This window comes from Fomitiporia mediterranea, assembly GCF_000271605.1.
Source record: "Fomitiporia mediterranea MF3/22 unplaced genomic scaffold FOMMEscaffold_4, whole genome shotgun sequence".
Lineage (NCBI taxonomy): Eukaryota > Fungi > Basidiomycota > Agaricomycetes > Hymenochaetales > Hymenochaetaceae > Fomitiporia > Fomitiporia mediterranea.
The window spans coordinates 2,053,283-2,075,203 of record NW_006760389.1 but is presented as its reverse complement, the minus strand read 5'-3'; the positions used below and the strand labels follow the sequence as shown (position 1 = coordinate 2,075,203).

General features: G+C 46.0%; 10 protein-coding genes across 10 annotated transcripts; 4 read left to right on the top strand and 6 right to left on the bottom strand.

Annotated features, from left to right (window-relative positions):
• Window positions 1-1,938: 1,938 nt before the first annotated feature.
• Window positions 1,939-2,234, bottom strand: FOMMEDRAFT_154086 (uncharacterized protein; the record flags this gene model as incomplete). The annotated part of the gene is made up of 3 exons (XM_007264656.1): window positions 1,939-2,017; window positions 2,067-2,105; window positions 2,161-2,234. The coding sequence occupies 3 exons, from the start codon at window positions 2,232-2,234 to the stop codon at window positions 1,939-1,941; spliced, it is 192 nt and encodes a 63-aa protein (XP_007264718.1).
• Window positions 2,235-2,460: 226 nt separating this feature from the next.
• On the top strand, window positions 2,461-4,139 carry FOMMEDRAFT_18634 (alpha/beta-hydrolase). The gene is made up of 8 exons (XM_007264655.1): window positions 2,461-2,763; window positions 2,818-2,884; window positions 2,938-3,091; window positions 3,154-3,348; window positions 3,412-3,588; window positions 3,647-3,727; window positions 3,789-3,855; window positions 3,926-4,139. The coding sequence occupies exons 1-8, from the start codon at window positions 2,487-2,489 to the stop codon at window positions 4,021-4,023; spliced, it is 1,116 nt and encodes a 371-aa protein (XP_007264717.1). The 5' UTR covers window positions 2,461-2,486; the 3' UTR covers window positions 4,024-4,139.
• A 196-nt stretch (window positions 4,140-4,335) lies between these two features.
• FOMMEDRAFT_105145 (alpha/beta-hydrolase) lies at window positions 4,336-6,446 on the top strand. The gene is made up of 8 exons (XM_007264654.1): window positions 4,336-4,884; window positions 4,942-5,008; window positions 5,063-5,216; window positions 5,282-5,476; window positions 5,548-5,724; window positions 5,790-5,873; window positions 5,933-5,999; window positions 6,066-6,446. The coding sequence occupies exons 1-8, from the start codon at window positions 4,548-4,550 to the stop codon at window positions 6,161-6,163; spliced, it is 1,179 nt and encodes a 392-aa protein (XP_007264716.1). The 5' UTR covers window positions 4,336-4,547; the 3' UTR covers window positions 6,164-6,446.
• A 120-nt stretch (window positions 6,447-6,566) lies between these two features.
• On the top strand, window positions 6,567-8,544 carry FOMMEDRAFT_105137 (alpha/beta-hydrolase). Its single transcript, XM_007264653.1, has 8 exons — window positions 6,567-7,061; window positions 7,118-7,184; window positions 7,240-7,393; window positions 7,459-7,653; window positions 7,716-7,892; window positions 7,961-8,044; window positions 8,105-8,171; window positions 8,239-8,544. The coding sequence occupies exons 1-8, from the start codon at window positions 6,725-6,727 to the stop codon at window positions 8,334-8,336; spliced, it is 1,179 nt and encodes a 392-aa protein (XP_007264715.1). The 5' UTR covers window positions 6,567-6,724; the 3' UTR covers window positions 8,337-8,544.
• Window positions 8,545-8,917: 373 nt separating this feature from the next.
• Window positions 8,918-10,551, top strand: FOMMEDRAFT_154082 (alpha/beta-hydrolase; the record flags this gene model as incomplete). The annotated part of the gene is made up of 8 exons (XM_007264652.1): window positions 8,918-9,254; window positions 9,319-9,385; window positions 9,440-9,593; window positions 9,659-9,853; window positions 9,935-10,111; window positions 10,180-10,263; window positions 10,324-10,390; window positions 10,454-10,551. 8 exons carry the CDS (start codon window positions 8,918-8,920, stop codon window positions 10,549-10,551), a joined length of 1,179 nt encoding a protein of 392 aa, XP_007264714.1.
• A 476-nt stretch (window positions 10,552-11,027) lies between these two features.
• Window positions 11,028-12,213, bottom strand: FOMMEDRAFT_139582 (uncharacterized protein). The gene is made up of 2 exons (XM_007264651.1): window positions 12,039-12,213; window positions 11,028-11,977 (listed from the first exon to the last, which is right to left on the bottom strand). The coding sequence occupies exons 1-2, from the start codon at window positions 12,174-12,176 to the stop codon at window positions 11,249-11,251; spliced, it is 867 nt and encodes a 288-aa protein (XP_007264713.1). The 5' UTR covers window positions 12,177-12,213; the 3' UTR covers window positions 11,028-11,248.
• Window positions 12,214-12,794: 581 nt separating this feature from the next.
• Window positions 12,795-13,091, bottom strand: FOMMEDRAFT_44897 (uncharacterized protein; the record flags this gene model as incomplete). The annotated part of the gene is made up of 1 exon (XM_007264650.1): window positions 12,795-13,091. A coding segment is annotated over one exon (297 nt), but the record flags the coding sequence as incomplete, so codon positions are not given.
• A 514-nt stretch (window positions 13,092-13,605) lies between these two features.
• Window positions 13,606-14,386, bottom strand: FOMMEDRAFT_18630 (uncharacterized protein). The gene has a single exon (XM_007264649.1). The coding sequence runs from the start codon at window positions 14,170-14,172 to the stop codon at window positions 13,774-13,776; it is 399 nt and encodes a 132-aa protein (XP_007264711.1). The 5' UTR covers window positions 14,173-14,386; the 3' UTR covers window positions 13,606-13,773.
• Window positions 14,387-16,379: 1,993 nt separating this feature from the next.
• On the bottom strand, window positions 16,380-18,444 carry FOMMEDRAFT_27213 (uncharacterized protein; the record flags this gene model as incomplete). Its single annotated transcript, XM_007264648.1, has 13 exons — window positions 16,380-16,395; window positions 16,460-16,537; window positions 16,717-16,803; window positions 16,856-16,881; window positions 16,937-16,977; window positions 17,040-17,066; window positions 17,124-17,174; window positions 17,820-17,850; window positions 17,904-17,929; window positions 17,981-18,008; window positions 18,138-18,170; window positions 18,225-18,254; window positions 18,310-18,444. The coding sequence occupies 13 exons, from the start codon at window positions 18,442-18,444 to the stop codon at window positions 16,380-16,382; spliced, it is 609 nt and encodes a 202-aa protein (XP_007264710.1).
• A 978-nt stretch (window positions 18,445-19,422) lies between these two features.
• On the bottom strand, window positions 19,423-21,743 carry FOMMEDRAFT_166668 (Dak1-domain-containing protein; the record flags this gene model as incomplete). The annotated part of the gene is made up of 5 exons (XM_007264647.1): window positions 19,423-19,888; window positions 19,974-20,090; window positions 20,158-20,661; window positions 20,722-21,581; window positions 21,655-21,743. The coding sequence occupies 5 exons, from the start codon at window positions 21,741-21,743 to the stop codon at window positions 19,452-19,454; spliced, it is 2,007 nt and encodes a 668-aa protein (XP_007264709.1). The 3' UTR covers window positions 19,423-19,451.
• Between the last annotated feature and the right edge of the window lie 178 nt (window positions 21,744-21,921).

The following is a 21,921-nucleotide window of genomic DNA, read 5'->3' as shown; positions in this document are numbered from 1 at the left end:
TCTTCTTGTCACCCAAAATGATGAAGATCCACCAGTAAATATACAGCTTTCCCAGCTGTCCACCGTTTCATCTGCAAAACAGTCAAGATTAGAAGAACCGTCTAATCCTTGAGCCACTCACCCATATGTATTCTACCTAGCACCGCGAGTTCGACGAAACAGTCGTGTGTGACTAACTGGACGAACCTCTTCATCGAAGTGTAGGACTATAGATGTGAATTCGGCGAAACCGCGGAGAAACACCAATGCGACTTACAATTATAGTACACATGAAAAATAGTGCATGAGACTGAACACAAATGGATGAGGCTACCTCGGCAATGTTAAACACAAAGAGAGCAATATAGTGGCCAACCTGTAATCGACTTCAAGATGGTTGCCGAATATGCACCTGACAAAGTGCCTGGAATTATACTGGCGCACATAAGGGAATGAGAGTAGTAATAACAAAAAAGGCTTTCATAGTTAGCACTTTGCAAAGTTATAACGTCAGAGCAGCATTTACGGTTAAGCCGAAATTGATTTATGAGCCCATTGGTACCCATGGATTCACGATATTAATGCACTCGACTGCCAGTCATATCTATCAATCAAGGTACATGGATATATGTATAGCGAACCCACATTGACTTGAGTGATTAGCTAGGAGGGAATCAGTGATGTCCATCACAGTTGTGAACGCAACCACTATTCTTAGTATCTCAGGAGAAATAGAAGACGCAAACCACTCTTAGACGTGGGATGGTCTGTCATTTATCATATAGAAGCATCAGTCCCCTTGATGGTGAGCCCATGTGATGGGCCATGTGATGAGCCCAGCTCTTGCTTTGTGCTATAGGAAGAAAGTGGGAAATCGGACAGCACAGAAACAGATAGAACTTACCTTCTATCTATCCTCACATAGTTCATACCATTTAGTCGAAGAGGATAGTAAAATACACACATAGTGTAAAGCAATAAGACAACTGCCTTTGTAAGAGTGCAACGATAATCGAGTGTAAAGAGCATTTGCAAGGAAGGCAGTTTGACTTTGAATAGTGGCAAGCTAATAAGCGGAAAGGAAAGGGACACTCAGAGCTAAGTTGGTGGCTTACCTATGCTGCAAGTAGGTTAAAAATGCAAGACCCAAGAACACATGTGACAGAAATGAAGTCGAAGCACAAGAGTAAGGACATGAGATCAGCAAAGCAGGGGGAGGTATTAAAGCAACTTACTGTATAGTATAAATGACAAAAGGTGTATGAGACTGATCATAAAAAAATCAGGCTATCTTGACAACTCTGAACACAAAGAGGGCCGTTTAATAGCTAATCTATCAACTTGAAGATGGCCTAATAATGATCTATAGTAAATTCAAGTGTGTCAGCACTCATTAGAGCATGGGACTAGCAGAGGGCAACCTTCACTGTGACAGTGAGAAATTTGCTAAGTGATAAACTCAGAGGAGCATCCTCAATTGAGCCGGATTCAATTTTGCACCTAAGTAGTATCCAAGGATCCATTATATTGATGAACTTGATTGCCAAGCAGCCAGTCATAACCATCAAACAAGGAACAAGGATATGTATAGCGATTCCACACAGGCTTGAGCAATTGTTCTCTGCAGGAAATCAGGTCGTTCATCATAGTTGTGAACGCAACCACGATTCTCTCAGAAGGACTAGAAGGAAGCTGTAACCAATGCTATAGTATTGGTCTGTCGCTTTACTGCATAGAAGCATCAGTCCTCTTGATGAAGAGCTTATATGATGAGCCCAACCATCTTGATTTATACGTACCAGCCTAATAGCCGTGAAACTGTTGCTTTTCGATATAGAATAGGTTTAGAAGAAAACCAAGTCCAAAAACAAAGCAAACTTACCATTCTATCATTGTAAGATACAAGCAGGTACAAACTAAAACACCGCAAACTGTGAGTGGAAGTAACTACGAGACACTCTACTCAGAGACAGGCTCAGCAAGGAAGAAAGACGCGTCTCGCCATGCTCTCGTCATGCTCTTCGCGTTGTCCGCAATTCTTATCTGTCATCAACCGATCGAAAATGTGCAAATTTCCTTTTGCGTACCTAATCAAGTTGGCTTTTGAATTCCCATGACTCATGAGACTTCGATCGAGTGTCGTGCCCATACTTCCAACGATCACGTGTAAACAGCGCTCACACCGTACGAAGAGTCGAAAACCCACTCTGACCGAGATATGTGCAACTCACGGGGTAAATTACGATAAGCGACATGACTTGGCGCGTCGAAGTGACTCGACAAGGGTGTGAAATTTACGCAAGCGATAGGGACAAAAACGATACTATTGGGTTGGTAATCCGCTCGAATCTCGACTATCGCACCCGCTCAACGCTTATATAAAGCCTATCGTCTAATGTTTGGAGCTGCAAGACAATCGATTACTCTGACCTTTCGCAACATTGAACATGACCTTCGGTAGCCCCAAACAAATTCAAGTCAAATACGATGACGCAGCGGTGAAGAACATGCTGTCTCTGCTCCAAGCAGCACCATTTCCTGACAAGGCACCCATCGACGCGAATACGCCATGGCAACTCGGAATTGAATACGACTATTTGAAGAAGCTGAAACATATGTTCGAGACGGAGTGGAGCTGGAAAGCACTTGAGAAAAATGTTGCGAAGTTTCAACACTATTTGGTCCAATATGAGAAAGACGGAGATGCATTGGATCTCCATTACGTTCATGTAAAGAGTCCCCGAAGTGACGCGATTCCTCTTATCCTTCTTCATGGCTGGCCTGGTGTGTCTCGCTCTGTATAGCCCGCCGCTTCGTTAACTTTTGTCCTTTTTCTAGGCACTTTCTTTGACTTCCATAAAGTCGTTGAGCCGTTGACCAACCCACCGAGTTCGGACTTGCCAGCGTAACGATTTTTCTGTGGTAGATTTGCCTTACACTCAACCCAATTCATTTCAGGTTCCATGTCGTAGTCCCATCTATTCCTGGATACTTCCTGTCTACACTTCCGAGAAGAGACGGCTGGAGCGCAACTGACACCGCACGAGTCTATAACGGACTCATGACATCTGTCCTTGGTTATTCCAAGTACGTCGCCCAAGGCGGTGATTGGGTGAGCCAGCAGTTCAAAGCGAGGTTCTGTGAAATGGCTCTTTTAATGTATTCTCTTGTTAGGGCTCACTAATCTTGCTCAATCTGGAAGGACTTTTCCCCGATTCAGTTACCCTCTCGCACTTCAATCTTTTATTTTCACGACCCGCCCCTGAACCCAACCAGTCAAAGTACACAGAACTGGAAAACCGGATGCTTAAGAAGGGAAGCGAATTTCAGGCTACAGGCTCTGGGTATATGCAAATCCAGAGTACGAAGGCATGTCTCTTCCAGTCATATACAGGATGCTCTTGCTAACTGTAGTGTACTCTTTGTTGTTAGCCATTCACTATAGGAATAGCGATTGCGTCGTCACCACTCGCTGTTTTGGCGTACATAGGCGAGAAGATTTACGGCTGGTCTGACCCGAGTCTCGTTGATCCGCATGATATTCTAAACACTGTTGCTCTTTACTATTTGAGCGGATCCTTCCCGACATCAGTAGTCATCTACAACCAGGTTTGTTTATTTCTTCTTCCCTTATATCACTGAAAGTTGAGAACGACTTGATTTATAGGCTATGAAAGGGATACCCGGGTTCAGAACAAGTTCTGAAGGGAAGTTCTTGTTGAAGAACAAATTTGGTTATTCTGTTTTCGTATGATGCTTCATTTTGCTTAACTTTCGTCCAGCTGAGACCTAAATTCTCTCTATCGTAGCCCTATGAAATTGGTGTCGTTCCAAAAGCAGAGCTTGAAAATTTCGGACCACTGGCTTTCCACAGGGGTAAACAATCACGTATTTGAACTACGCGACTTGTTTTGCTGATTCCATACCATGCATCATCATTCCACAGTGCATTCTAGCGGCGGGCATTTCCCTGCCCTTGACCTCCCGAACGATTATGTTGGAGATTTGCGTGAGTTCTTCGGAAAGTATTGGGGTGCTACGTGAATAGGTATGGGCAGTAAAGAATATAACGAACATTGGACGAAAAATGTTTTGTACAATATTACAGTGAAAAATTCTATCTAGAAGCATTCAATATGTGAAGTGGTCGCTTTAATCGCCATTATTGGACTATCCCTAAGTATGCGGGCATCTGTACTGTTGAAGTAGTGTGCATAATACTTGTGTAGTGTAGCCGATTGACAACTTTGGAGCTGGCGCTCGCGATTCTGATTTATCATCAATCGAGAGAGAATATTCGAATTTCCTTATCTGTTACCTACGTACCTAGTTCGATTTCTCTACCTCCGACTATTGCTTTATGTGCTCAGCGTCCCGCGCTCGCCCTGGCTGCACGACATACAGATCGAGTCACTGAGCTTTCCAGATGCCGTGCTAAGTTGATAATCCGCATGACCACCATACTCGATTGAAGGTTATAAGAAGCCCGTCGTTTCGTCGTCTAAACCTGAAAGACAATTGTTCCCTTCAGAACTTGTGTGGCTCCCTTCACCCTACTAGCCCCGATCATGGTATTCGGTAGCCCCGAACGACTTCAGGTCAAATACGATGACCCGGTGGTGGCGAACATGTTATCTCTGCTCCAAGCAGCACCAATCCCTGCAAAGGCACCCATCGACGCGACTACACCATGGGAGCTTGGGATTGAATACGAATGTTTGAAGAAGCTGAAACACATGTTTCAGAACGAATGGAGCTGGAAAGCACTTGAGGAAAAGATTGCGATGTTTGACCACTTCTTGGTTCACTACGAGAATGACGGAGACACCTTGGATCTTCATTATATTCATGTTAAGAGCCCTCGAAGTGATGCAATTCCTTTGATACTCCTTCACGGTTGGCCTAGTACGTTTCTTACTCTATTCATCTTGCCGTTTCGCTAACTCCTGTCTGGTTTTTAAGGTACTTTCTTCGATTTCCACAAAGTTATTGAGCCATTGACCAATCCGCCGAGCCCAGATTTGCCAGCGTGCGGCTTTTCTTTCTCAGCCAATTAGCTCATGCTAACCTCCGCTCTCTACAGTTTTCATGTTGTGGTTCCATCCATTCCTGGGTATTTTAAGTCTACATTACCAAGAAGAGACGGCTGGAATGCAGCTGATACTGCGCGCGTTTATAATGGACTCATGACATCTGTGCTTAATTATTCTAAGTACGTCGCTCAAGCTGGTGATTTGGTGAGCTAGATGATCTGTGTAATGTCCTGTGAATCCACCGCATTCCTGATAAATTGCCACGTCAGGGCTCGTACATTCTGCTCAATATGGAAGGATTGTTCCCCGATTCAGTTACCCTCGCGCATTTCAATGTTTTATTCATGCCGCCCTCTCCCGAACCTGACCAGTCAAAGTACACAGAGTTAGAAAACCGGCTACTTAAGAGGGGAAAAGAATTTCAAGTTACTGGTTCTGGATATGCGCAAATCCAGAGTACGAAGGTGTGTTTCAACTTTCCGCTGGTCCTGTGCAGGGTACACTTGCTTACTGTTGGTTACTCTTCGTTGCTCAGCCATTCACTATCGGAATAGCGATTGCCTCGTCACCACTCGCTGTTTTGGCGTACATTGGCGAGAAAATTTACAGTTGGTCTGACCCGAGTCTCGTTGATCCGCATGATATCCTGAACACTGTTGCTCTTTATTATCTGAGCGGATCCTTCCCTACATCTATACTTACCTACAATCAGGTTCGGTTACTTACTCTTTCTTATTAAAAGTCTCTTAATTAATACTGATTAATCGAATTTCTTAGGCTAGGAAGGGAACATCTGGTGGTGGTTCACAAGGCTCTGGAGGAAAAGTCCTGATAAAGAATAAATTTGGCTACTCCGTCTTTGTACGAAGCTTTTTGTTCTACGTTTTGTCTACCTGATCCTGATCACTCTATCGCTACAGCCATATGAATTGGCTGTCGTCCCCAAATCAGAGCTTGAGCAATCCGGACCATTGGTATTCCACAGGGGTAAATAATCTTTTTACCCAGCCCGCTCGACCTTTCTATCTGATTTCACGCACTACTACTCCACAGAGCATTCATGCGGCGGGCATTTCCCTGCCCTTGACGTTCCGAACGACTATGTAGCAGATTTGCGTGAATTCTTCGGAAAGTATTGGAGTGCTCCGTGAATATGTTCGCAGTAAAGAAGATAACAAGCATCGAAGGTCGGATAGGCCTCTCATGACAAGTGTTTCTTTACAATATCACGGTGAAAGAAAAAAAACTCTCGAAGCATTCACTAATTCGTGTAGTGATCGCTCTCATCGTCCTTGCCTGGTTATCTATCGTCCAGCTAAAGTATGCAGATGTGCGTGCTTTCGTAGTGCTATTGCCCGAGTGTAATTCCTTAGCCTACTGCCTTTCTTGGTAACCTGAGTCAGCCCTCATGACTCTGATCTGTCATCAACCCTTACAATAGAAATTATTATAGAATAGTACTAAGTTAGTAAACTTAGTTCATTCGGCTGAATTCCCTACCGTTATCGGTTGCTACTCGCTGACCTTGATCGTGCCTCCATTGAAATCGGATCAGTGAGCTTCCCGGCCGTTGTAATTGTCAAGCAGAATTGGTAATCTTCCTGACCGGCATACTCGTTTGAAGCTCATAAAAAGACTGTCGTTCAGAAGTCTGGAAGTGAAGAACGATTCATCCCTTCTGACCTTTCACAGCTCCTTTCACAACACCAAGTATGGCGTTCGATACTCCCAGACGAATTCAAGTCAAATACGATGAGGCGGCGGTGAAGAACATGATATCTCTTCTGCAAGCAGCGCCATTTCCGGACAGGGCACCCATCGACGCGAGTACACCATGGGAATTCGGTATTGAATTTGACTACTTGAAGAAACTGAAGCACATGTTCGAGGCGGAGTGGAGCTGGAAAGCGTTTGAGGAAAAGATTGCAAAATTTGACCACTACTTGGTTCACTTTGAGAATGACGGAGACGTATTGGATCTACATTACGTTCATGTCAAGAGTCCTCGAAGTGATGCAATTCCTCTGATTCTACTTCATGGCTGGCCCGGTACGCCTTGCATTCTGTTCATCTTGCTAATTCGTTGACTCTTGCCTTGTTTTTAGGCACTTTCTTTGATTTTCATAAAGTTATTGAGCCTTTGACCAACCCACCAAGCTCCGATTTGCAAGCGTGAGGATTTTCTTTCTCGAGTAAAATGGCTCATGGGCAATCCCACTCGCTCAAGGTTTCATGTTGTGGTCCCATCAATTCCTGGATACTTCTTGTCTACATTGCCGAGAAGAGACGGCTGGAGTGCAACTGACACCGCACGAATTTACAACGGACTCATGACATCTGTGCTTGGTTATTCTAAGTATGTTGCTCAAGGCGGTGATTGGGTAAGCCAGCGGATCAAAGCAATGTTCTGTGAAATCACTGCATTTTTGATACATTTCTACGCTAGGGCTCGTTAATATTGCTCAACCTGGAAGGGTTGTTCCCCGATTCAGTTGTCCTCGCGCACTTCAACTTTTTATTTCTGTCTGCTTCCCCTGACACAGATCAGTCAAAGTATACAGACTTGGAAAAGCGGTTACTAAAGAGAAGAAGCGAGTTCCTTACTTCCGGGTCTGGATATTTTCAGATACAGAGCACGAAGGTGTATTCCTTCCGGTTTGATATCGCATTCTCACTGACTATACGATGTTCTGTGCTTCTTAGCCATTCACCATTGGAATATCAATCGCTTCATCACCGCTTGCTGTATTAGCTTATATTGGCGAGAAGATCTACAGTTGGTCAGACCCGAAACTCGTTGATCCATATGACATTCTAAATACGGTTGCTCTTTACTACTTGAGCGGGTCATTCGCTACATCGGTAGTGATCTACAATCAGGTTCGATTGCTTATTGCTCCTTATCCTAAAAACTTCTTGATGTATGCTAAGCAACCTGACTTTCCTAGGCTAGGAAGGGAACACCTGGTTGGAGATCACAAGGCTCTGGAGGAAAAGTCCTGTTAAAGAACAAATTTGGCTATTCTGTCTTCGTATGATGCTTTACCATGCTGTACTTTTGGCTGCAAGATCTGATTGTTCTGTCAATCCAGCCATACGAACTGGTTGTTGTTCCCAAACCTGAGCTTGAACAATTTGGACCGCTAGTATTCCACAGAGGTAAGTCATACCTGACTTTTATAACCTGTGGATTTTTGTCCTGATTCCGAACGATGCTCTACTACAGAGCATTCCAATGGCGGGCATTTCCCTGCCCTTGACATCCCAAATGAGTATGTCGGAGATTTGCGTGAATTCTTCGGGAAGTACTGGGGTACTCCGTGAACAAGCTACAGCCAGAAAATAATGACGATCAATGAAGGTCAGGCATGTCTAATGACAAGTAGTACGTTGTACAATATCATGATAAAACTCATATCCAGCAGTTTTCTTCGATTCATGATGTGATCCGTTATCGCTTTCATCGTCCCCTACCAGTAACCGGACTATCCATCTTCTAGTTCAAGTATGCACACGTCCAGGCTATTGCGATTGCTAAAACAGACAGACTTGGAACTGCGAGAAAGAAAACCCAAACCGCCTTTCTGCCTTGTCAATGCCACTTAACCTTAACATCATTCATTTTCCTGATTTGTCATCAGCCGAAAGAGAACGTGCAAATTCCTTATTCTGGTACCAAGTATCTGCCTATCACCAGCAGTTGCTTTATTAAATTATTTGCCCACTTCGGCTTGATCGCGCCTCATATATCGGTTTAGTGAATTCCCCGTATTAATTACCAAGCGGTGTTTATAACCCGCGCAGCGGCCGCACTATCACACTCGTAATAGGGTTGTAGAAACCCGTCATTCAGCAGTCTGGAACTGAGATTCTAATCTTACGCAGCTCCTTCCACAACATCAAGCATGGCGTTCGGTGATCCAAAGCAAATTCACATCAAATATGATGACGCGGTGGTAAAAGATATGCTGTATCTGCTTCAAACAACGCCGTTTCCCGACAAGGCACCTATCGACGCGAACACGCCATGGGAACTCGGTATCGAATACGAATATTTGAAGAAGTTGAAGCATATGTTTCAAACGGAATGGAGCTGGAAAGCACTTGAGGAAAAGATTGCAAAGTTTGACCACTACTTGGTCCACTACGAGCATGAAGGAGACGCTTTGGACCTACATTACGTTCATGTTAAGAGTCCTCGAAGTGATGCGATTCCTTTGATCCTCCTTCATGGCTGGCCTGGTACATCTCGCACTCTATTTAGCATGTCGTCGGGCCAACATATATTTACTTTCTTACTTTCAAGGCACTTTCTTTGATTTCCACAAGGTCATCGACCTATTGGCTAACCCACCAAGCTCCGACTTGCCAGCGTGAGGATATCTTTCTCGGAAAGATTGGCTTATGCTGAGCTCCGTTCGCTCTAGCTTTCATGTTGTAGTTCCATCCATTCCTGGGTTCTTCCTGTCGACATTGCCAAGAAGAGATGGCTGGAGCACAGCTGACACTGCGCGCGTTTATAATGGACTCATGACGTCTGTCCTTGGTTATTCTAAGTATGTCGCGCAAGGCGGTGATTGGGTGAGCCAGCAGATCAAAACAATTTCCTGTTGAGCCACTGCATTTCTGATAAACTACTGCATAAGGGCTCGCTAATATTGCTCAACCTGGAAGGACTGTTCCCCGATTCAGTTATCCTAGCGCATTTCAACTTTCTGTTCATACGGCCATTTCTCGAACCTGACCAGTCAAAGTACACAGAATTGGAGAATCATTTACTAAAGAGGGGAAGCCAGTGGCTTGCCTCCGGGTCCGGGTATTTCCAGCTCCATAGCACGAAGGTGTGTTTTATTTGCATTTTTATCTTTTTCCAGGCCACATACAAGGCACTCGTTAACTGTAGAACATACTTTACTCCCCAGCCATTCACCATCGGAATAGCGATTGCCTCATCACCGCTTGCTGTATTAGCTTATATTGGCGAGAAGATGTACAGCTGGTCGGACCCGAAACTCGTTGATCCGCATGATATCCTGAACACGGTCGCTCTTTACTACTTGAGTGGATCCTTCGCTACGTCGGTAGTCATCTATAATCAGGTTCAGTTGCTTATTCCTTGTCATTTTAAAAGTTCCTTTATGTATGCTGAGCAATCTGGTTTTCCCAGGCTAGGAAGGGAACACCTGGATGGAGATCACAAGGCTCTGGAGGAAAAGTCTTGTTAAAGAACAAATTTGGCTACTCAGTTTTCGTACGAAGTTTTATCTTGTTATACTTCTGTCGGACTTATTTGACTATTTTGTCAACCCAGCCGTATGAACTGGTTGTTGTTCCCAAAATAGAGCTTAAACAATTTGGACCGCTGGTGTTCCACAGAGGTAAGTCATCTCTTATTTGACCTGAAGATATCCACCCTGATTTCGAACATTGTATCATGACAGAACATTCCAGCGGCGGGCATTTCCCTGCCCTTGACCTCCCTAACGAGTACGTCGGAGATTTGCGTGAATTCTTTGGAAAGCATTGGAATGCTCCGTGAATAAGGCATGGATGGAGAAGAAGCTAAAGACCATTGAAGAACAGATAAATAGTTCATGTCATGTAAAGTAATATTGCGTACGGTAATATGTTAGAAAGGTCTATCGCTTGCTAGTCCTCCTGGTACCGGTTTTGTGTCGTTTTCTTATTGAGATGATTCCTTGTACAACTGGCACAAGCATACAGGCTGTCAAAGTTATGCGTCGAATGCTTGCACAACCCATCTAAGTGAGAATTCGGCACATGCCTGACTGGGGCTAGTACGTCTAACGACATACATCCTCAAATAGTGCTAACCACCAAGCAAGGCACGAACGTCGATTTTTCTTTAAACAGGATCGTTTATTGGAATAAATACGATATAATGTGATACAGGGACTCGGACACAGGTATGAGAAGGGAATACGTGACATTGCGAGTCGATATGGAGCATATATGCTACAACACGCCCTAGAAGAGCAGATAAACGACAAGAGACCGAAATAACCAGGGTCGTAGGAAGCAAAGGGACAAAAGAAGTGGGGCGAAAAGCGAACTGCATAAATACAAATAAATCGGACGTTCGGGATCTCTACGGTTGTATCGTGCCCTTATTACAGTTCACGAACAAAAAGGGAGGATAGGATAATCGGTAAGAAACAACGAGGTAAGCGAAGGCGAAGAATATGCATTAGAAGGTCAACAAAAAAAACCGAAACTCAAAGTCCGTAGTCGAACCCAGAATTAGCGCTGGTCATCCCGAGTTCAAAGCCCTGTCCGTATCCATAGCCAGGAGACGTATTGAGACTGAACAATCCACGCTCGCTATCATACGCAAAGATGTCGTCTGGGTCAACGGGTGATAAAACTTCTGGGCCTGAAGTGCTACCACTGCTACCTCCGCCGAGGGCAGTGAAGCTCAGCGCTGAAGCCGGTAGTTGCTGCGCTGGTGAACACCCGAGCCCAAGGCCGAGGACCGGATCCATGTCGAGGTCGAGGTGAAACAAGTCTTCGTTTAGACTGTCCGTGCACGAACTGCCACTCGTCGAAGGACAAGTATAATTGTATAAGGACGCGCCGCTTGCGTTGAAGCCAACAGCCAGCGCGTACGTCTCCAGTCCAGCCTCGTTCTCAGATGAGAAGCCACTGCTACTACTTTTGGACGACGGAGAAGCAACTTGCGTCTGCATGTGGGTCCGTTGCTCAGGGACAATTTGAGTTTGAGTTTGCGCTTGTGTGTTAAGTACAGTAGCGCCATCCATAACCTGCTGGCCCTGCCCCCACAGCTCCGCAACCGCGTCAAAGGGCTTTTGTGCAGTCGTCGTCTCACTCATGGAAGCGGGTATTTCGGCTACCTCGGGAATAGGCGAAAGATTCAGTAACGCATGCATGTCAATATCCATACTCGTTTCGATATTCGTTTCGTCGTCGTTTTGCTTTTCATCAGTCTAGGCGTCCCAGAATAAGTTTATTTTGAATGTCGAAAGTACAAGTAGAATTGATACGCACCATGAACATTCGTTGATAAGCTAGAGACAAAGCCGACGCCGAACCAGCCGGTGGCGTATCCAAAGAGTCGCCGAACTGACCGAAATTGCAAAAGTAATCTGCTTCCGATTCATCGGAAGATGACAAAGTACTGTGCATCGCGGTCTCGGCGCCATTTGGCACGTCTTGAAGAACGTATTGCTGCATCGGAGGTGTCGAAGGACAAGAAGCTGGTCTCGCGGCAAAAGCTGACGCGGGATTTTGTTCTTGGCTCAAGAAGGATCCCGTTGGTGGCATTATAAACGGTTGTGGTTGCATCTGCTTCGGGAACTGTCCAAATATTCGCTTGTCAAAAAATGGAACAGACGGAGAGCGAGGCATTGTCGCGAAGTCCGTTGTACTTGAGGTAGGAGCTTCGGAAGGGACAAGGGTCGGTATTCGTGGAACACTCGGGAGAGAAGGCACGGAATTCGAGGATTGCGACTGTTTGGAAGGCATTGGTGTAGGAGTAGGTGAGCCGAGGGCATTTGCAAGAGCGGAAGAAGGCGAAGCTGTCGGAAGCGAGAGCATCCGCACAGGCGCAGGCATTTGTAGAGTCACGTCAACCGTCGAGGAACTCAAAGGTACGGGTATTGCTTCGTCTCCAGCCTTATCCTCCGTTGCACTGTCCGTCTCTGAGTCCACCAAAGTCGAAATTTCCGACCCAATCCGCTGTCGACTCGGCGACCGTTCTGGATAGGAGTTTTGGCCTGGTGCAATTTGACTTGAGGTGCTGTTCCTCGTTGAGCTTTGCCTGATGGGCCTGTATCGATAATTGGGATATTTCGCTTCGTGCGCCGCTTTCTCAAGCTTCGCACGTTCAGCCCACGGCCTTTTCTCCGCCTCAGTCATTCTGTTCCAAATTGCACTCGCTTGTTTCGAAAGTGACTGATTTGCCTCATCGTCGTCATCATCACTTTCGGCTCCTCTCCGTCTTTTCGTTTCAGCGGCACTACGAGTCCCAGATGCCGTCTTTTGCGCAACGAATTCAGTACGGAAAAGGATAAACGAGTTCTTCGGACGAGGAACGTAATTCGCGTTCTCCGCAAGCTTGCGTGCAATCTTACGCTCCGTTGACGTGCGTGGCCGTGAGCCACTCCGTCCGGCCGCAGCCGCATTTCGGGCGGAGGCTTGGACGGGGACATGGCATGAGGGTGTACGAGCCTGCTGAACAGCACTCGGACCCGAGCGCGACGCGTTTGTGAAGTTGGTAGATGAAGCGAAGGTTGCGGCCCGCGCCCGCGTGGACGGAGCCTGCCGCCTGGAGATTGAGGGCATGTTTACGGTTTTAGTGGATGAGCTGCCGAAGTTCGAGGGAATCTGAAGCGTAGCTAGGTTGGTGCCGATACCGCCGTCAAGCGAAGGCGCCCAACCCTGAACGTTTATATCGTCAATGTATCGAGTCACGGGCATACTCGCTATAGCATCGCTAAGTCAGTATACTTCATTGGTGTCTGCACATCTGTTCGATGTACTCACCGAGTCAGTTGAAGGAATAGATAGGGCAGGTACGATGCTCTCGGAACAGAGGGGCGGGAAGAAGAGGGGCTGCGAAGGTATAGATGAATCGGCGTATGATAAATACGATGCTTCGAGGAAAGGAGGAATGATTGCGGGGCCTCCATACTTATACACGGTCTGCAACAAATACACGGTGGGCTAGTACAATCCAGGTCAGGTAGGGGATCGTGACCAGAGATTCACCGCCGCCGATCAGCTATAGGCTCATGTCGTGCAGACTGCATTCTAACTCTACACGATAATTAAATTCCTGAATTATCCTGTGGATGGAATAGTTAGGTAATTGAGGGTCCAGGATGGGTAGTGATATCAGCTCGGAGGCTCGCAATTGTCCCAAGGCAGCTTGGCTCGTGCGGGTCTCAGCGTCGGTGAACAGCCTCGTTCCGTAGCGTTCCTGTCCCCTATGCATATGTCTATTCCACCTGAATTCAAAGTCTAATCCAGAAATGGCTCCCTGTAGCGCGCCTAGCCGTATCCGTCGAGAGGGTCCGCTTATTGTTGAATATCTATACATCATATGCTCCTCCGAGGGAAACGACAGACAAAAGGAGAGGAGATGGCTCACTTGACGACAGAGCCATCTCGCTGTATGCATGCGTATTATGCTGCCAGAATTTATTCTGATACCCCGTATGAGTCGAATCCGACTACAAATGGGCATTAACTGAACTCTTCTTTCTGTAAGCATCATGCTATAGGGTCGATTTGAGAAGTCGATCAAAGGAAAATTGAGAATCCAGGTCAAGTAGTTTCTCTCTGGACTCCGAGGACACGATTGGATGACTTGGTCGCTTAGCCTAACTCCTATACAAACCGTGCACCTGATCACCGGACACAGCCCTGTAATTGAGTAAAGAGACCCTGATGAACTCGTCATCACTTGCCCAAAAGTGAGTAGGCCAAAGGAGGAGCCAACACCGAACTCACCCTCATTCTCTCGTCTTGTAGCCCGTCTGAGACATACACTATTCATGGACCCATGCTAGTAATGCGTCATACCATGCATCCTTAACCTGTGGACTGTACTGAATGATAACCACGCTATCGCGGTCAATTAGCGCTCTCGCTGTATACACCGCGTCTCATCATCGATGAGGAAATAAGAATCAACCGGGATCCAGCTATCAGATGGCCAACCACGCGAGCAAGTGCTAGCGGGGTAATTGTATGCAGGTTAGGGTTTTCGTTATAATGGAGAGTGCACATCATTCCAACTCGCTTTTTGTCTCGAAGTCGCTGTGGCTGTACATATCCTGTGATCGACACTTCGCAAGCTAAAATTGGGTCGAACCGAACCCTTTTACGCTTTGCCTCCCTGCATTGCTTTCTGCTGGAATGTCAATGTCTCGGACAAGCCAATAAGTATACATCACGGGCCTTGCTCAATCGTAGATATCGGAACGAAAAGAAGAAACAAATCCCTGGCGCCACTTTCGATATAGAATATTAGAACATTCACCGCGGGCAGACACGTGAACTGCATAGTATCAATTCTTTCTGTCCTGCAGAGGGCTGAAAACGATACTTCACGAATGAGCTTTGCAAATGAAATGCAGTGCCGTAGTTCGTCGATTGCACCCGGAGGAGGGAGCAGATGGTTAGATGGTCTCTTGTGTATTGGCCCTGAACGATGCCATCATATGCATATGTGAATCGTGATTAGGCCTGTTGAAAGCCTTCTCCCCATGATACGAAGACTTAACAAGAATCGTCCATATGCATAGAATCGGAGCTTAGTAGTTGAGTTAAACGAAGACATATATCCTCATCACAAATAAGCACTAAATACTTCTCCTCAATCCAAGTTAATGCATACACTCAGTCCTGCTCGGAGAGGAGGCTATTGGGTGCTATGGGTCCCAAGAACGCAGATGAACGTCAAATGCAAATGCTACTCAAAAGCTCGGAGTATGCAATGTGACTTAAAAAGGCTTGGGCTCCGAGCTTCTGCGCTGTAAGAACGTTCAATAAGCAAGCTCAAGATTTTAGAGTCCCCGCTTGCACTAGTCCCCTTCAGACACGTCAAGGCGTCGTTCTTTGTCCTAGTCCGTATTGCGTGAACCAGGGATTTCCTCGTCCTCGGGCGTCTGAGCACGGCTGCAAATCGAAAGAGCGCGGCGGAGCAGGATTGGCCTTCGTCAAGGTAATCGTGGAGACACATATGGAATTATCTCATAGCTGTCCGTCTTTCCACAAGTTTCCAGCAGCTAATTTACAGTAAGCACTCATGCTGCATATGCAAATATGCCTCGGTTGGACCAAGAAGAGCTTCATCTCACGATTGGAGCAGCACTTCAGAAGGGTTGACGCTGGTGGGTCCCAAGAACGGAATGATCGAGATCCATTAAACATACCACGCTCTAACGCCAAACAGCCAACATACAGCAAACCAGAGCGCGCGTCACTTCCAATCGAGATATTCCGTCAAGTCTCCGAAGTTGCTAGTGAGAAACATTCGTTCCTGTGTCTGACTTGCGAGTTTTATCTCACCTCGCTTTGTTCATCAGTGTTCGGGGTCTGTCATTTGCCAACACGTCCTACTCCTGTATGAGACTATTCAAAATGCTGTAGAGGGAATCAAGTGCCCAGATACGGAGGTAAACTGGAGACGGACTCGGAATCCCCTGTACTGACATTCCTGGCGGGCTTGAAGAGCCTATGCTTCGTTCACAGCCCGTTCAAATTCTTAATATCTCGTACCAAGAAGGTAAAATATTGATTCTGATCGAAGTTAATCCAATTGAAAGTGTAAGTATTAATACGACCATTATATTTGCAGTGAATGTGAAAGACTTTATTTGACTATGTAGAAATAAATCTAAATTAAATAAATAAGCATCAGTGAGTCTGATGTAAGTGATACATGGCAGTTAAATACTCACAACCAAGTAAGAACGAGACCGAGGTGGTGCAGGTTGTGGCTGGAAGGTATGAATGGTGCATCGCAATTCGGTCGCATCCTGTAAAGCGTCGAGGACTCTGATCAAAGCCATAACGATCAATTCATCTACCCTCTATTCTCTACAGTTGTCCTGGACAACCCGTGGCATCGTCTCTGATGGGTCCGCACTACCGTCTGGGACATGAGGGGATTCGTCATGGATCCAATCCGAAGCGAATTGTATCGGTCTGAACTGACACTACTAAAGGTACTTGTGCGTGGTCGACATGCCGAAGCTGCAAGATAAATCGGTTGCTTAGAATGCAAGTGAGAACGCCCTGTTGGCTAAGTTTGACATTCAGTGTTGATATTTTAATCAGCAATTACAAGGACATACGTCAGGAGAATGAGGCTCAAGGAGCTCTGTTAAACGGTGGCGTCAACACAGAACGACAGAAGAGTAGGTTATTTGCCGTACCTCTTTCCGAAGTAGCACCATCATGTTCGCGAACGCCACACCTGTAAATATGCTATCAATGTTTGCTTGTACAGTTAAAGAAGATTTCCGAATGGATACTCACAGATAATGCATAAGCAGTACAATGCACCTGCATGCATTTACTCAGAAACAGCTATGGCTTTAGCATAATTCAAGGATGACAGACCTCCAGTCAGCATTGTCTTCAGAAGAATCCCAAATGTTCCCGAAACGCAATCTGTGCTTGTTTAGTGGAGCAATGGCAAAGAATCCATCAATTTACAGTAGCTGATGACCCTTGCCAGCAGGAGACCAAATACAACTTATTAGGGTGGTAAGAGGGGGACGAAGGATAACCTGAGCATCAAATATCCAGAAAACTGACAAGACACGTTGCCATCTTGCCTGCTGCTTGAATAACGAGAATTAGATATATTCTCCAGTAGTTTGTATGGAAGTAGAAAAAAATGCACCCGGAATGGAATACACGGATGGGAGAAACTTGTGAGGCAGGTTAATTTGATCAGCATTGAAGAGGACGAAACTTATTGCTAGCAGACAAAGAAACAACAGCGTCAAAAAATAGCCACCAAATCCGCTGCTCTGTAAATGTAATCGTGAGCGAATGCTACTGGTCTACTGAACGGAAATCGAGTCCACCAATACCACAGTCACAAGTAGGATAGGTACTATCCGGTTCAGCGCCCATACTGCATATACTCGCAATGATAGTGTTCCTACTCGCTCATTACTACCATACCGTGAATTGTTGGTCTATGGCAGGTAACTCACCCTCTGCACAGTAACAGTACGAACATCCGAATAATAGTACGTACCAGTTAAGCTGATTAAATTGGTTCTTGAAGACTGAAGCATAACTTACAACTGGAAACAACTGGGACAGTTTTACAATTCTGGCGAAGTGATGTAAAGCTCGTGCTCAAAAGTTCTGTTAACATCAACTAACGTCATAGTTGGTATCGGAAACACTCGCTAGAAGACTTTGTGGTGAATTAATTATCATAGAGTCATCATAATACTCACTATATGTTGGTTGCAAATACTGCTGCGCCTATTGATATGAAACGATTTGCGAAATAGAGCACTTTTGGAAATGAAACCCGCGATGACCATGTAAGCTCCACCTGCTTGCAGTCTCGAATGATGGAAGATATCTACAATTTATTGATCTGAGACGTACCTCTCCTGCAATATTCATTAGATACTCATAAACCTATTTGTTGAAGTTATATTTAATCAGTCCAAATAAGAATAATCTTGGACTTACCGCAAGGGCACGAGTGGCGACTATTGAAAGCTTATGCTCGGTAGCTTATTATGATTGCCAAATATCATGTCCTTCCTTCACGTACGTACCCGAAAAATACTATTCGAGGTATGTCAGAATGAGCTGAAATGCTGAATATCCGAATATGTACGCGAAGAACTATTTCATCGCTTATTCCAGGCTCTGGAGGACCCTCTATTTCCAGCTGAAGGGTATACATTTTGAGGTCCAGGGCGTTGGAAGCAGAAGCGCGAGAGAGACAGTTTAGAAGTAGATGCCTGAATGGTCTATTTCACAGACAGTCAACTTCACCTTTATGTACAGAGGGTGACAATCACAAAGAACCTATTATTATAGTGCAACAAATCATATCAGTCGGACAATTTAGTTGCAATACTGCAAATATATGATAAAACATTGTATTTGTACCACACATTGTAGACTCTTCTTGATGCCGTCGCTTCAGATACCTGATGGCATATTGTAAGTATGTGATAGAACCATGACGGGACTGTGATTTCAATCTAATCTCGTTCGATGGTTGGTTGTAACTCTGCATCGGCATCACAATGAACGAAAATTGCTCCCGTCCACTCAACCTGTATCGTTAAGGGCGGTTGCTGCGTTGTTCGGATGCCGTGCTACTGTTCGCCAAGGGCTTGGTTATACTTCAGCAAGTGAACAGATTATGAATCATACACAAATCCACTTCTAACAATCAGCAAAGAAATCTTAGTACATATTCTGGCAAGACGATTGGAACTGCTTGAACTTATCTTCAGATCGTCCACCACAAGAGTATAAACCCACGGATCACCCTAAGAAGTTTATGCATTGTTGCAATCAACAATTGGATTTAATTTGTAGTAGGGTCGGATAGGTTGCATTGTCTGATTAAAAGTCGTACATCAAGATGTGATTGCAGTCGACAAGGAAAGTGTACATCATGGCTCGGATCAAACCCGGTGCAGAGCCTATTTCTAAAACACTGTCCAGGATGCACAAATGCTAGCTTTGGTGGACTGTCTTCTCGAATTGAACGCCCTATACAAACACGCATATATAGGTTTGGGATTCTGGTACTGAGTGCTAGCTTATTGCAGCAAGCAGTAACATGTCCACTCTTACCAGTTCTTCAAATCCTGGCATTCTATCAGCTATCCAAATACATACCAGAATCAAAAACATCGGTCCCTGTTGTGTTTCTGTTATTCATCGATTTCAGTGTTAGTCATTAGAAGCATGCAATCCATTCAATCCTTCAACGAGGCCCTCCAATAATGCAGCGACACCCCAAGCACCTGGATCCGGTGGTAAATTGGGGTCCAGGTCCTCAGTTCCCCGTGCATTTCCAGCCCCAACATAAGTGGCTCGTCCAAGCTTCGCTCGCATACCGCGTGTACTTTCCGCACCTTCCTTTGCTCGATTTACCGCGGTCTGCAGACTTTCGCCAGCCGTGAGCGCGGAGCAGAAAGGTGCCAGACTATCCACTATCGTACGGTCTCCTGGACGAGCTGGAGTATGTGTTCCGAGAGCTTCGAGGGCTGCCATTGGCGCGGTCGCAAAACTCGTCCGTGATAGGCTTTGGCCTGTAGGAGGTAATTTGGCTTTCGTATGGCTCGAGGACAGTGAATTGGAGAGTGCCGTGAAGTACAGGCCAAATACTGTAAAAAGCACGTATGATTGGTTCGACATAAAGTTAAACATTTAAGTTACGTCGGCAAAATTCGTAGAATGAATCTTACTTACATGCGCCGCTAGTCCCGCCCATTGAGTTCAGCAAAAGCTCCGATAAGGCCGCCATGAGGTCAGAAGGAGCCAGTTTACTGACATCAAGTTCGCCGGTTTCTAAGGCCCTCATCACAGCTAAACATACTACATCAGCGTCTAGCTCCTCTACAAGAGAACAAGACAAGGAAAGCATTTTGCACACCTCGTGCACCGCTAGAGAATGTCGCACCGCAATCCCCATCGCCAACAATAGTATCGAAGTGTGTTAGATCATTCTCAACTACCAGGACAGCTCTACACGCGCCGCGGATACCAGCCTTGACGAGCTCAGGGTCCAAACCAGCACTTGCCCATCCAGCGCTCGAACTGCCATCCGTAACTTCACCAGATGAGAATGATTGTTGGATGGAATTCGTTGAGAACGCGGTGAGAAGTTGAGACACTTCTTCGTCTTCCGAAACTCGATCACGATGCTGCCCTGGTGCAGGCCAGTGAGACTTAACACCAGCCCACGCAGTCGCATCTGTTGGGAAGTCAACGAACGAAAGGAGCTCCGCAACGGTGACTGCGTCCACCGATTCATTAGGCGAACTGATATTTCGGCAGATTGCAGAAACGTTAAGCAGAGACAGTGAGAATCCCGGCGCGTTCAGCGATGTCATATAAGACGAAAGGAGGACTCGTGCAGGATGGATGTTTCGCGACGCTATAGCATGGCATGATTATGAGGACACGTGCAAAGGACGAAGACTTGCACCACACATACCGAGTTGAGATACAGTCTCGTCTACAATGGCACTCATCTCAAGTATCGACATTCCACCCAGGCTGTTCACATAGAGAACAACTTCGTCTAGGCTATTTCCAGATTGCACGAAGGTCTCCGTCGGTCCTAACGATCCTAACGCTCTCGCTTTGCGATCGGAGCTACTCAAGATTTGATCCAACATTGTTCCAACCAGCTTCTCTGCGTTGCCTATCTCCATCCGACGAACACCCGGTTCATTATGTAGACCTAGTCCAAGCTCGCACACCCCATCTTCAATGTAGGACTCTTCTATTGGATTCTGACGTCCTGGGACGTGGCAATGAGCGAGCCCCACGCCGATGCTCACGAAATTTGCAGTGACAGCGTTGCCGAGCTTCTTCAACCGCTCGAGATTGTATCCAGACTCCGCGGCGGCTCCGAGAACCTTGCACACAAGAATGTTCCCAGCTAGTCCGCGCGGACCTACGAGCGTCGGTTTATCAAATAACGATACATCATCCGCAACCACGACAGTCTCAATTTCTACTCCATCTATCTGCTTCAAGCCAGCTTCCGGGAGAAAGGATAACCCATGGGCGCGTTCCGCCGCGAGACCGAAGTTGAGTCGGTCGCCCGTATAGTTGTTGACAATGAGCAATATTTGGTTGGTTTCTTGTGCAGCAACTGCAAGCTGAATGCACGTCAGGATTTGAGACGCGCTTGGAGAGGCAAAAATATCTCCAGATACGGAAGCAGCGAGCATGCCGCGACCCGTATAACCTGCGTGAGCAGGTTCATGTCCCGCTCCTCCACCCGAGATCAGAGCTACACGCGCGTTACTTCGCGTTTTTGCATAGACGGATTTCGTTGCTGCATGTCTGCCATTTGTACCGACGAAGTTAACATCAACATTGGTAACTGTCTGATAAGATAAGATTACGGAACACGCACAAACGCAAATCCGGATTGAGAGCGACAGCGCCTCTAAGAGCCTTCAGGACCAGACCGTCGGAGCTGTCGAAAACATGTTTCGTCGACATGGTAGGCGATATAAGATACTGTTTTAGACTGCTCCATCACAGTTAGGAGAATAAGTTGCCGTTCTCGTGACGAACGAAGAGACACGTGAGTGGTGAACGAGGTCGTGTGATATCCATGCCATCGAGTATGAACTGGATTCTTCATCAATCACGGCCCGTGAACATGTCATCGAGAAAC